This window comes from Mobula hypostoma, chromosome 1, assembly GCF_963921235.1.
Source record: "Mobula hypostoma chromosome 1, sMobHyp1.1, whole genome shotgun sequence".
In the NCBI taxonomy this organism is placed as follows: domain Eukaryota; kingdom Metazoa; phylum Chordata; class Chondrichthyes; order Myliobatiformes; family Myliobatidae; genus Mobula; species Mobula hypostoma.
The window spans coordinates 211,902,559-211,916,986 of record NC_086097.1 but is presented as its reverse complement, the minus strand read 5'-3'; the positions used below and the strand labels follow the sequence as shown (position 1 = coordinate 211,916,986).

The 14,428-nt window shown below is 44.4% G+C and overlaps 1 protein-coding gene across 2 annotated transcripts in view; it reads right to left on the bottom strand.

The window, feature by feature from the left end:
- Nucleotides 1-14,064, bottom strand: part of LOC134354740 (NSFL1 cofactor p47-like) — a 67,231-nt gene extending 53,167 nt beyond the window's left edge. The window contains exon 1 of one of the 2 annotated variants that reach the window (XM_063063948.1): nucleotides 13,877-14,064. In XM_063063948.1, the coding sequence (XP_062920018.1) occupies nucleotides 13,877-13,993 (117 nt within the window). In that variant the 5' untranslated portion in view covers nucleotides 13,994-14,064. The remainder of the gene's footprint in view (nucleotides 1-13,876) is intronic. The other variant, XM_063063938.1, reaches the window with a different exon arrangement.
- Between the last annotated feature and the right edge of the window lie 364 nt (nucleotides 14,065-14,428).

The following is a 14,428-nucleotide window of genomic DNA, read 5'->3' as shown; positions in this document are numbered from 1 at the left end:
GACTCAGACACCGCTGTAGATTGAACAACCAACTTCATTCACCAGACTTCCATTTTTTAAACCCTTTTCCACGTCCTGACATGATATGCACTCTGACGCTACGAATACTCACACAATACATTACATCCCCCTTCTCAAGATTTTTTTTTACAACAGTGTGAATTACCAAAACAATGCCTCTAGGTATGCCCTTCTTACAGTGCAACAACTATGACATAAACTAAAAAAAATCTTACCTTCTTATACTGTATTCTGCATTGTACTTTACAATACTAACAGCAGTGTATTTTCTTTTACCTACATAGACTAATAAACCTTTCATTAGTCTCTGTATCTAGCTGGAAGTTTGACTTGTCTCCCAGACCGTGTGTGATACAACTGTGACTGTGCTTGACCTTCATGCATGTCAGTCTCTCGAGTGACCTCTGTGTCTTTGGGGTCTGCATCACTCTTAGTGTCGTTTGTTTCCATGTCTGTATCTGTGGAAATGTCCTGTGCATCTGTACGTGGAAACTCCCTCTCACCTGTCTTCAGCAGATGCTTCCTGTTCCTCCTGTAGACTCTTCCATCTGGTGTGCGAACTATGAAGGATCTTGGTTGCTGATGTCTGTTCACAACCACAGCTGGTTGCCAAGTGTCTCCTCTCTGTACTCTGACATTTTCACCAGTTTGCCGATCTGGCAACTGTCTTGTATGCCTGTCATAGTAGCTCTTTTGCTTTATTTGCTTGTACTTTTGCTTGTCATGTACTTGAGCATTACCTTCAGGGGTCAGTAGAGTTGTGGATGTTGGCAGTTTGGATTTCAGACGACGTCCCATCAACAGCTGCGCAGGAGAGAACCCCACACCCTCAATCGGTGTGTTGCGGTATTCAAGCAGAGCAATGTAAGGGTCACCGTTGCTGCTTTGTGCCTTCTTGAGCATGTTCTTGTCAGTTTGTACAGTTCTCTCTGCTTGTCCATTAGACTGAGCGTGCCCTGGACTGGAAGTAACATGTTGAAATTCCCAGCTTTCTGAGAACCCTCTGAACTCACCACTGGCATATTGTGGACCGTTGTCACTAACGACAATATCTGGAACACCATGTCTTGTGAATGTCGACTTCATTGTGGTAATGACACCTCGACTGGACGTGTCACTTAACTTGATGATCTCCGGATATTTTGAATAGTAGTCCACACAAAGCAGATATTCTGTACCATTGTAGTGAAAGAGATTTGTGCTAATCTTCTCCCATGGTCTTCCTGGTAGTGGGTGGGGAAGCAGAGGCTCTCTGGGATTGCTGTTTTTGTTTTCATTACAGACAGCACACTGAGACACAATGTCCCCAATCTGAGTTGACATGCCTGGCCAATAGAGAATGTCCCTCGCTCTTTCTTTACATTTCACTATCCCCAGGTGTGACTCATGAATCCTGTTGAGCATTTCCTGTCTCATTTGGTTTGGTACGATGAGTTTTGCCGTTTTGAACATCAGTCCTGATGCATAGCTGATTTCCTCTTTAAATGTCCAGTATTTCTGCATTTCCTTTGGAACATCTTTTCTTTCTGTTGGCCATCCATTCATTGCAATGTCTCTTAGCATTTGCATTTCAGAATCATCTGTAGTCGCTTTCCTTAACATGTTCAACTTCTCCTCAGAGATGGTAGCTGAGGTGTAACCCAGTTGCCCTCCAGCTCTCTTCCTAGCAACATTTCCTTTCGCTCTTTGAGGTAAGCACGGCTCAAAGCATCAGCGATGTGCAGTTCTTTTCCTGGCTTATAGGTGACTGTGAGAATGTACCTCTGTAGCCTGAGAAGCATCCTTCGCAGTCTCATAGGAGCTTGGTGGAATGGCTTTTTGAAGATGCTCTCAAATGGTTTGTGATCACTCTCAACCTGGATTTCTTTGCCATATACATATTGGTGGAACTTCTCACACCCATAAACTATGGCCAGTAATTCCTTCTCAATTTGAGCATATTGACGTTGGCAGTCCGTAAGTGCTCGTGATCCATACGCCACAGGCCTCCCATCCTGCAGTATAACAGCTCCTATTCCCTCCGAACTGGCATCCACAGACATCGTCACTGGTTTATTGACATCATAGAACTTGAGTGCTGGTACATTGCTAACCAACTGCTTCAATGAGTCAAAACTTTTCTTTTGTTCGTCTTCCCAATGCCATTCAGTGTTGCTCTCTAGTAGCTTTCGGAGTGGAGCGCTGACCTCTGATAAGTTGGGAATGAATTTGGCAAGATACTGTATCATGCCCATGAACCTCAATAGTTCTTGCTTGTCTTTGGGTGGTGGTAGCTGTACCACAGCTCTGACCTTTTCATCATCTGGTTTTAGCCCATCAGCACTGAGCACATGACCTATGTATTTGATCTCTGTAGTTCTGACCTTACATTTACTTTTGTTCAGTTTTAGGTTGGACACACGTGCTCTCTCCAGGAGCTTCCTCAGTCTCTGATCATGTTCCTCAATTGTGTCACCCATATCAGCAAATTATCAATGATGTTGACCACCCCGTCCAGGCCTTCAATCATTTGTGCCACGGATCTCTGGAATACCTCTGATGCAGAAAAAAATCCCAAAGGGTAGACGCAGGAAACAATATCTCCCTATGGGAGTGTTGAAAGTGCATAATTTGGAACTTTCTTCATCCAGCTTGATCTGCCAGAAGCCTTGGTTTGCGTCTAATACTGAAAAGTATTTTGCATTAGGCATGCGGGAGACAACCTCTTCAACCGTGAGCAGCGGATAGTGCTCTCTTTTGATGGCTTGGTTGAGATCTTGTGGATCCATGCAAATCCTCGTCTTTTTTTCCTGTGACTACTGTCACCATCCTATTCACCCAGTCAGTCGGTTCTATTTGTCTTGTTATGACTCCCATCTGTTCCATTCTGTGTAGCTCCTCCACTACTTGATCCCTGAGAGCTACTGGAATCTTTCTGGGGGCATGCACGACTGGTGCAATAGTTGGGTCAATCTTGATATGGTGTTTCCCTGGTAAACATCTTAATCCAGAAAACAAGTCAACAAAGTCTTTGAGAATGTCATTTTCTTTTTTAACACCATAGATTCCCTTCACCAGGCCTAGCTTTGTGCACGTTGCTTTGCCCAGTATTGCTGAAAACAAAGTACTATTTCAACCTCAATCTTGTATTTTTGACGTTTGTACACACAGGTGAGTGCTTTTTTGCCCAATGGCGCCGTCTTGTGGCCGAAATATGCAACAAGCTTGCAGTGGATTTTTCCAGTCTTCCTCTGATGTCCAGTGAGTTGAATGTTTCTGCCGACATTACATTGCACTTTGCCCCAGTGTCAAGCTTAAATGTCACTTTCCTCCTGTTTATTATCAGATCTTGGGTCCAATCTTCTTCATCCTCCATCCCTGCATTGTCAACACTCTTGATGCATACCTCCTGTTCCACTTCAACTGTGCCAATGAACATGTCACTGTTGCCCTCACTCTGTTCCACAGCATGCACTTTCCTTGCGTGCTCCTTCGATTTGCACATCTTTGCAAAGTGATTTCTTTTCTGGCATAACTTGCATGTTTGACCAAAGGCTGGACATTTTCTGTATCCATGTTTATAACCACACCTGTTGCAGTTAACTTCCTTTTGATCATCCTGTGGAGCTGGCTTGTCCTACTCTTGTCATTTTTCAGAGTTTTTATTCTGTGCACGTCAATCTCTTCATTGAGCACTTTAACCTGACTTAATGTGATCTCGCTGGCACGGCATATATCAATTGCCTTTTCTAATGTAAGATCTGCCTCTTTCAATAGTCTGCCTCTCACTTGATATCTCGTATACAGCATACAATCCTGTCATGTATTAAAGAATCATGCAGTTGTCCGAACTCACAGTCTTTTGCCTTGCTCTTCAAATCTGTTACGTAGGCGTCTATGGTCTCTGTTAGTCCTTCAGCCCTCATAAAAAACCGGTCGGATGAACGGCAAGTTTTTTCCCGGTTTGCAGTAATCTTGAAACCTTTTTTTCAACACTTCAATTTTATCCTGCTCATCACCTTGGAAGACAAACGTGTTGCAAACCTTTATTGCCTCTTCCCCCGCCACGTGCAGAAACGTAGCACATTGCACTTTCTCCGTCTTTTCAGCTAGGCCGCTAGCGGTGCAAAACAGCTCAAACTACTGGATCCATATTTTCCAGTTTTCAGGAAGATTACCTTGTAGGCTTAAACTTGACGGTTGCTGTAACTGTGACATCTTTTACGTGTCTTCTCTTCCTTTTTATTTTTCGCATTTTCTTCTGACACCATGTAATATTGATGTGACTTGGACACCGCTGTAGATTGAACAACCAACTTTATTCACCAGACTTCCATTTTTTAAACCCTTTTCCACGTCCTGACGTCATACGCACTCTGACGCTACGAATACTCACACAATACATTACAGTGATGAGACCTTCATGTTCTTTAAAAAGAGGCCCACTTTCAGGGGCGGGCAGCGGAGTGCGCGGGAGCAGAGTGCTGGGCTTTGGCTCAGTGGGCTTCGGCGTAAGGGGGTCTTCGGTGAGAGGTAATCAGTGAGCCTGAGTACGTGCTTGCTGAGGAAAAAAGGTAAAGTTGGTAGGTACTTTTTCATTTATTCTGATTAATCTGGGATCAGGTAGTGGGGGAGATAGTTACAGCAGTGGTGTGCTCCGTATGCAATATGTGGGAGGTCAGGGTCAACGCAGTTGTCCCTGATGACCACACCTGCAGAAGGTGCATCCAGCTGCAGCTCCTATCAGAGCGAGTTAGGGAATTGGAGCTGGAGCTAGATGAACTACGGATCATTCGGGAGGCACAGACGGAGATAGATAAGAGTTATCGGGAGGTAGTCACACCAAAATACGGGAGGTAGGCAACTGGGTGACTGTCAGGAGATCGAGGGGGAGCAGGCAGAGAGAGCAGAGCACCCCTGTGGCCATTCCCATCAACAATAAGTATACCGTTTTGGATACTGTTGGTGGGGATGACCTACCAGGAACAAGTGGCAGTGGTCCTTTCTCTGGCACTAAGGTTGGACCCTCGACTCAGAAGGAGAGGAGGGAAGAGAGGACAGCAGTAGTGATAGGGGATTATATAGTCAGGGGGGCAGATAGGAGATTTTGTGGAGGAGATCGGGAGTTTAAACCCGATGGTATGTTGCCTCCCTGGTGCCGGGGTCCGGGACATCTCAGATCGGGTGCAGGTTATTCTTGAGAGGGAGGGCAAGAATCCAGATGTTGTGGTCCATGTAGGGACCAACGACGTGGATAGGAAGAGTGAGGGGGTCCTGCGTAGTGAGTTCAGGGAGTTAGGTGCGAAGCTGAAGGGCAGATCCTCCAGGGTAACAATTTCAGGATTGCTACCTGTGCCACGTGCCAGTGAGGCGAGGAACAGAAGGATTATACAGATCAATACGTGGCTGAGAGGGTGGTGCAGGAGGGAGGGCTTCAGGTTTTTAGATAATTGGGCTTTGTTCCAGGGAAGGTGGGATTTGTTCCGATGGGACTATTTACACCTGAACTGGAGGAGTACTAACATTCTTGCAGGAAAGTTTGCTAGTGCTGCTTGGGGGGGGTTTAATCTAAATTTGCAGGGGGCAGGGATCCAGAATGTGAGAGAGGATAGCGAGATGAAGTATAAAGGACAGGTGGGGACTACACAGTTCCGGAATATTAAGTGTGAAGTAGAGAAAGGTGAGGCGGAACGAGTGATAAGAATGATACATGTGCAGTGGGATGGTCTGATGGAGCATGGCGTTAAATGTGCAGAAGAGTAAGTAAATTTAAGAAGGACAACAAAATTCAAGGGGCATATAGCCCAGTGAGAGTTCGGGGAGCTGGGTTATGCACAATAGGCAGCGATTTAAACAGAGAGAGGAGAAATGGGTTAAAAATTCTATATCTGAATGCGCGAAGTGTCAGAAGTAAGGCGGATGAGCTTGAAGCTCAGGTGCGAATGGGTAACTATGATGTTGTTGGGATAACGGAGACATGGCTGCAGGGGGATCAGACCTGGGAATTGAATGTACAGGGGTATACGTGCTATCAAAGGGACAGAAAGGTGGGCAGAGGGGGTGGGGTGGCCCTGTTGGTGAGGAATGAGATTCAGTCCTTTGCAAGGGGGGGCATAGAATCAGGAGAAGTAGAGTCAGTGTGGATAGAACTGAGGAACAGTAAGGGCAAAAAGACCCTAATAGGTGTTATCTACAGGCCCCCAAACAGTAGCATGAATATTGGGTGCAAGTTGAATAGGGAGTTAACAATGGCATGTGGCAAAGGAAATGTCGCAGTAGTTATGGGGGATTTCAACATGCAGGTGAACTGGGAAAATCAGGTTGGTACTGGACCCCAGGATAGGGAGTTTGTAGAGTGCCTACGGGATGCATTTTTGGAGCAGCTTGTACGAGAGCCGACCAGGGATAAGGCTATTCTGGATTTAGTGTTGTGCAATGAAAAGGATTTGATAAGTGATCTTGAAGTAAAGGAGCCATTAGGAGGTAGTGACCATAATATGGTAAGTTTTTAATCTGCAAGTTGAGAGGGATAAGGGCAGATCAGAAGTGTCAGTATTGCAGTTGAACAAAGGAGACTATGGAGCCATGAGGGAGGAGCTGACCAAAGTTGACTGGTCGGATATCCTCGCAGAAAAGACAGTGGAACAGCAATGGCAGGTATTCTTGGGAATAATGCACAAGGTGCAAAATCAGTTCATCCCCTGGAGAAGGAAGTCAGAGATAGAATAGCATTAAAAAAAAAGTATAACAGAGCTAAGGTGAGTGGGAAGACGGATGATTGGGAAATTTTTAAGGAGCAACAGAACTTAACTAAAAAGGCTATACGGGGAGAAAAAATGAGGTATGAACGCAAGCTAGCTAGGAATGTAAAGGAGGATAGCAAAAGTTTTTTTTAGGTATGTGAGGAGAAGGAAGATAGTTAAGAACAATGTTGGGCCCTTGAAGAATGAATTGGGAGAAATTGTTATGGGAAACAGAGAAACGGCAGACGAATTTAAAAGTACTTTGGATCTGTCTTCACTAGGGAAGACACAAGCAATCTCCCAGATGTATGGATGGGCCAAGGACATAGGGTAACAGAGGAACTGAAACAGATTGACATTAGGAAGGAAACAGTGATGAGTAGACTGATGGGACTGAAGGCTAACAAATCCCCAGGTCCAGATGGTCTGCATCCTAGGGTACTAAAGGAGGTGGCTCTGGAAATTGGAAAATGATCACTAATGCATCCGCAATGTTCCTTAGATTCAGGATCAGTTCCTGAGGATTGGCGAATGGCTAATGTTATCCCAATTTTTAAGAAGGGAGGGAGGGAGAAAGAAAACAGAACTATCGCCCTGTTAGCCTAACATCAGTAGCAGGGAAGATGCTAGAGTCCATTATTAAAGATGAAATAGCGGCATATCTTGATAGCAGTGATAGGATTGGGCCGAGCCAGCATGGATTTACCAAGGGCAAATCATGCTTGACTAATCTATTGGAGTTTTTCGAGGACGTAACCAGGAAGATAGACGTGGGAGATCCGGTGGATGTGGTGTACCTTGACTTTCAGAAGGCATTTGATAAGGTACCACATAGGAGATTGGTGGGTAAAATCAGAGCTCATGGCATTGGGGGGAGGATATTGACATGGATAGAAAACTGGTTGGCAGATAGAAAGCAGAGGGTGGCAGTGAATGGGTGTTTCTCGGAATGGCGGGTGGTGACTAGTGGGGTGCCACAGGGCTCGGTGTTGGGACCACAGCTGTTTACGATTTACGTCAATGATTTAGAGGAAGGCATTATGAATAACATCAGCAAGTTTGTTGATGATACTAAGCTGGGTGGTAGTGTGACATGTGATGAGGATGTTACGAGAATTCAAGGAGACTTGGATAGGCTGGGTGCGTGGGCAGAAACTTGGCAGATGGCGTTTAATGTGAATAAGTGTGAGGTTATTCACTTTGGGAGCAAGAACAGAAAGGCAGATTATTATCTGAACGGTGTGGAGTTAGGTAAGGGAGAAATACAAAGAGATCTAGGAGTACTTGTTCATCAGTCTCTGAAGGTGAATGAGCAAGTGCAGCAGGCAGTGAAGAAGGCTACTGAAATGTTGGCCTTTATTACAAAGGGAATTGAGTACAAAAGCAAGGAAATACTTTTGCATTTGTACACGGCCCTGGTGAGACCACACCTGGAGTATTGTGTGCAGTTTTGGTCTCCAGAGTTAAGGAAGGACATCCTGGCTGTGGAGGAGGTGCAGTGTAGGTTCACTAGTTTAATTCCTGGGATGTCCGGACTGTCTTATGCAGAGAGGTTAGAGAGACTGGGCTTGTACACGCTGGAATTAAGGAGATTGAGGGGGGATCTGATTGAGACATATAAGATTATTAAGGGATTGGACAAGATAGAGGCAGGAAATATGTTCCAGATGCTGAGAGAGTCCAGTACCAGAGGGCATGGTTTAAGAATAAGGGGTAGGTCATTTAGGACAGAGTTGAGGAGGAACAACTTCTCCCAGAGAGTTGTGGAGATGTGGAACGCGCAGCCTCAGAAGGCAGTGGAGGCCAATTCTCTGGTGCTTTCAAGAAGGAGCGAGATAGGTATCTTATGGATAGGGGAATCAAGGGTTATGGGGACAAGGCAGGAACCGGGTATTGATAGTAGATGATCAGCCATGATCTCAGAATGGCAGTGCAGGCTCGAAGGGCCAAATGGTCTACTTCTGCACCTATTGTACAATGTTTCTGTATGAAGGGAGAATCAATACATATTGTACATCAATGAGGTGAACAATTGATCAAATAGAGGAATGTTCTACATTTCCCACAGAAAGACAAACAGGATATGAACCAGTGTGAGTTCCCACAGGTACACTTTTGATTTGGAGGAAGCAGTGAAGAGGGACTATTTGGACATTAGGCTATCCAGGAATGTAGAAAGGCAATTGGGTTGAAAAATCCTAGCCAAATAAATAGACATGAAGGCAAAAGTGGAGGAAAAAAAGCTGAACATCATGCTGGGTTCAAAACTCAGTAATGGTGAAAACAATCTGGCTTGGATGCTAGCAACTGACAAATTTGCAGAGGTGTGTCTAAAATATAAAAGGAAAGAGAATAGATACAGGAAGGAAGGAAGATAAGGAGAAGGTAGGAAAAGAAACACTCTGTAGGACAAGAACAAGCTGAGTAACCAAAGTGAATTAATGGATGAGGAGTTAGAGCTGGGCTGTAGGCTTGAGATCTCCCAAGGATGTGAAATCGGTGAAAGTCTGGGTCAAAGAATTTCAGTGGTGCGATCATGATCCAGGGAGAAGTATGAGAGCTCATGACCAACCTCTGCAAGATACAGATGAGATCACTAAACCCCACAACAGTGCTGCCCTTATTAACGGGTTCCTTACAAAGAGTTCTTCATCATACAACAGATTGCTACTTAATCCCGTACTTTATCAACTTAAGTACAGACATTCCTGTGCCTAGCATCACTTTATGGACATACAATGTACAAGTTATCTTTATGTATTTAATTTGTTTCATTATTGTGTTCTTTACCATAATTGTATTTTTGTGCTGCACTGGTACCAGAGTAACAATTATTTTGTTCTCCTTTACACTTGAATACTGGAAATGACATAAAACAATCTTTCATGGTCTTACAACAGAAGAATACAAGCTGAGCCTCGTAATACATGCTCGCAAAGCTTTTGTACCTTCTGCTTGATGGAAGAGGACAGAAGGGAGAACAGCTGGGGTGGGCAGTGTCTTTTATGTTGGCAGCTATTCCAATGCAGAGGGATGTATAGATAGTCAACGGGCAGGAGAAAGATTTTTTTTATGATAGGCTAAAACAACTGAGGCAAAATATTCTGTCCAAAAAAACTAGACATGAAGACAACAGTACAGGAAGAAAACAGAGCATCATATTGGGCTCAGAATTCACAAGGAATGAAGCTGAGGAATGATTATTTTGGCTGTCTCTATTTTAATATTTAAGTTTTGCCTCTCCAGTGTTTATCTTAGTTACAACAACTTTTCCCTTTTTCTGTTCCATTTACCCATTTTTATTTATTTCTATTTACATGTCCTACATACAGATCAACTAAGCTTCACCACCACGTGTCATTTAGTTTCCACCTACCAAACATTCCTGCTGCTCTAGCCATGTTCAGTGTTTATCTACTGCGTACATTTCAACATCATACTGCTGGCCATTGTTAATGGAGAATCTTTCAGTGAACAGCCACCACAGCAAAGTCAGTACAAAAGCAGAGCAACTCTGACAATAATTTCCAGCTTGCTGTCTTTGTGCAAAATCAGGCACCGGCATGATATCAGTTTATTTGATCTTCCTTTGTTCCATGGAACCCTGGTTAACCCCTTCTGTACCAATGCAGTGATTCAGATTGACAGGTTTACTATACCGTCAGGATAGATCTATAGAATCTCTCAAAAGCAGAGGCAGAGGAGTATGCCACATCATCAACTCTTCTTGGTGCACAAATATATCAGTGCTGTCCCAGTTCTGCTCACCAGACCTGGAATATCTCATAATTAAGTGATTTACCTACCACAGGAGATTTCCAGGATCATTTTGGTAGCGGTATATATTCCATCTCAGGCCAATGTCAATCAGGCTTTAGATGATCTGAACAACGGGATCAACATGTACGAAACAGCACACCCTAACACCTTCACCATTGTTTTTAGGGGTTTTTAACTATGGTCAACATGCTCGTAGAAGACAGTGGTGCGGCTAATGTAGATGAACTGAACACACTGATGAGGGAGAGGGAGAAATGGACAGTCCGTCATCGTGCCCGACGCCGGACCCCTAGGTAGTAGTAATAGTAGTTTAACCAAACCAATCTGAAAAAATTACTAATTACCATCAACAGATCACTTGCAATACCAGAAGAAACAACACACTGGACCATTGTTACACCACCACCAAGAATGCCTACCATTCTATTACCACGCCCTCACTTCGGGAAGTCTGATCACCTGGCTGTACTTCTACTCCCTGAGTATAGGCAGAGACTGAAGACTGCAGTACCAGTAGTGAGGACCAAGAAGGTATGGACAAGGGAAGCACAGGAACACCTACAGGACTGCTTTGAATCGGTGGACCGGACTGTATTCAAGGATTCATCTTCGAATTTGGATGAGTATGCTGCAGTTGGTACTGACTTTATTAAAACCTGTGTGGATGAGTGTATGCCTACAAAGATTTGCTGTACATTCCCAAACCAAAGGCCATGGATGAACCAGGAGTTCCGTCGTCTGCTGTAGGCTAGATCTGTGGCATTCCAGTCTGGTGACCCAGGTCTGTACAAGAAAGCCAGGTATGATTTGCGGGAGGGCTATTTCAAGGACAAAGAGACAATTTTGAACGAGGTTGGGGGGGGGGCGACATCACATGTAAGACAACTCTGGCAGGGTTTGCAGGACACTGTGAAACCCAACAGCATGAATGGCAGTGATGCTTCACTACCAGACGAACTCAATGCCTTCTATGCACGCTTTGAAAGGGAGAATATAACTACAGCTGTGAAGATCCCTGTAGCACCCAATGACCCTGTGATCTCTGCCTCAGAGGCCAATGTCAGGCTGTCTTTAAAGAGGGTGAACACTTGCAAGGCAGAAGGTCCCGATGGAGTACCTGGTAAGGCTCTGAAAACTTGTGCCAACCAACTGGCAGAAGTATTCAAGGACATTTTCAACCTCTCACTGCTATGAGCGAAAGTTCACACTTGCTTCAAAAACACAACAATACCAGTGCCTAAGAAGAATAATGTGAGCTGCCTTAACGACTATCGCGCAGTAACACTCACATCTACACCGATGAAATGCTTTGAGAGGTTGGTCATGACTAGACTGAACTCCTGCCTCGGCAAGGACAGGGACCCACTGCAATTTGTCTATCGCCACAGTAGGTCAACGGCAGATGCAATCTCAATGGCTCTTCACATGGCTTTAGACCACCTGGACAACACAAACACCGATATCAGGATTCTGTTCATTGACTATAGTTCAGCATTTAACACCATCATTTCTAAAATTCTGATTGAGAACCTGGGCCTCTATACCTCCCTCTGCAATTGGGTCCTCGACTTCCTAACTGGAAGACCACAATCTGTGTAGATTGGTGACAATATCTCCTCCTCACTAATGATTAACACTGGTGCACCTCAGTGGTGTGTACTTAGCCCACTGCTCTACTCTCTCTATACCAATGACTGTGTGGCCAGGCATAGCTCAAATACCCTCTATAAATTTGCTGATGATACAACCATTGTTGGTAGAATCTCAGATGGAGACAAGAGGGTGTAGAAGAGCCAGATATGCCAACTAGTGGAGTGGTGTCGTAGTAATAACCTTACACTCAATATCAGTAAGACAAAAGAACTGATTGTGGACCAGGAAGGGTAAAATGAAGGAACACATACCAATCCTCACAGAGGGATCAGAAGTGGAGAGAGTGAGCAGTTTCAAGTTCCTGGGTGTCAAAATCTCTTGAGGACCGAACCTGGTCCCAACATATCGATGCAGTTACAAAGAAGACAAGACAGCAACTATATTTCATTAGGAATTTAAACAGATTTGGTATGACAAAAAAATACACTCAAAAACTTCTATAGATGTACCATGGAGAGCATTTTGACAGGCTGCATCACTGTTTGGTATGGCGGGGAGGATGCTATTGCACAGGACTGAAAGAAGCTGCAGAGGGTTGTAAATCTAGTCAGCTCCATCTTGGGTACTAGCTTACAAAGTACCCAGGACATCTTCATGGAGCAGTGTTTCAGAAAGGCAGCGTCCATTATTAAGGACCTCCAGCACCTAGGGCATACCCTTTTCTCACTGTTACCATCAGGTAGGAGGTACAGAACCCTGAAGGCACACACTCAGCGATTCAGGAACAGATTCTTCCCCTCTGCCATCTGATTCCTAAATGGACATTGAACCCGTGAACACTACCTCACTTTTAAAATATATTTTATTTCTGCTTTTTGCACAATTTTTTAATCTATTCAATATGTGTATACTGTAATTGATTTATTTATCATTATTTTTTTCTTCATCTTCTATATTATGTATTGCATTGAACTGCTGCTGCTAAGTTAACAAATTTCACAACACATGCCAGTGATGATAAACCCGATGCTGACTCTAATTCTAGTGGTGTGTACTGATAGTCTAACCTTTAAGCTTAATGCAGAATCCAGACCAAGATATATCTCTGCAGACATAACTTTTACAAACTGGAGAAAAATTACTAACCACCTGAGAAATTAATATCTGTATCACTGGGAATAGATCTGTTAAAAGAATACACTAATGTTCTGATACATAACCTTGCTGAAATGAGCCAATAAAAGTAAGCAGAATTATGCAGTTGGCCTTTTGAACCTGCTTCACCGTACAACAAAATTATGGTTGATCTACCTCAGTAACAATTTTTTATTGCATCAATCCTATATCCTTTGAATCCCCGATAACCAAAGATCGGACCTAGCTTTGAATGAAATCATTTACCGAACCTCCAAAGCCCTCCGGGATAGAGAATTCCAATGATTCAGCGACCTCCGTGGACTAGCCTTGTTCTGAGAATGTGAGCTTTGGCTCTAGTTTGCCCAGTCGAGGTAAAACATCTTCCTGTACTCACCGTGAGAAATTTTATATTTAGCATCAAAACCAATGCCAAGTAAGCATTCACTTTTTTTTTTGTGCTGACGAAACTGGAGTTGTGGATCATTGTTGGGAGAGAAGGGTACGTCTCTCACACATCAAACACAGCTGCGCCCAGCTCCGGACCCGGCTCAGAGTCCCGTCGGCCCGTATCCGACAGCACCCACGCCACGTCTCAGAGTTCCCCGAGAGAGCGAGCCCTTTACCTGAACGTCCCGGCCGGTCGCCTCCAGACGGGCGTTGGCGTTTTCCTCCGCCGCCCCGGTCAACCGCACCAGCCGCCGCGCCCGCTCCTCACGCTCGGCGCCCTCCGCCATCTTCATGCAACCGCGCCTGTGCGCTACGCCCCGCCCGGGCACGGCGCCTCCCGGAGATCTCAACTCCACGGTCAACAATGAACCTTCCTGGCGCTTATCTTCCCATCAATCTCCTCCCTGCCATGCAAACTTCCCACCCGCTTTCCTCTCTGAGGTCCTTAAACCCTTCCAAAATGCCTACTCGCCAAATTCCCAAATCAGCAACTCGACATTTCAGCTGCATTTGTCCCTGGTCAAATTCATGAAGAACATCTACCATGTCATTGTTCCTTATGTACACGTCCACACGAGCCTTGAACATAAATTGCAGCACCGTTCCACATTTAATATTGTTAATTGGTTAGAAATTGAAATGCAAGCTTGTTTTGGCAAGTCTCATAAAATATGCTATGTAAAAGTCTGTATCAATTTCTCATTAAATTGTTAGAGAATTTGCTAAGG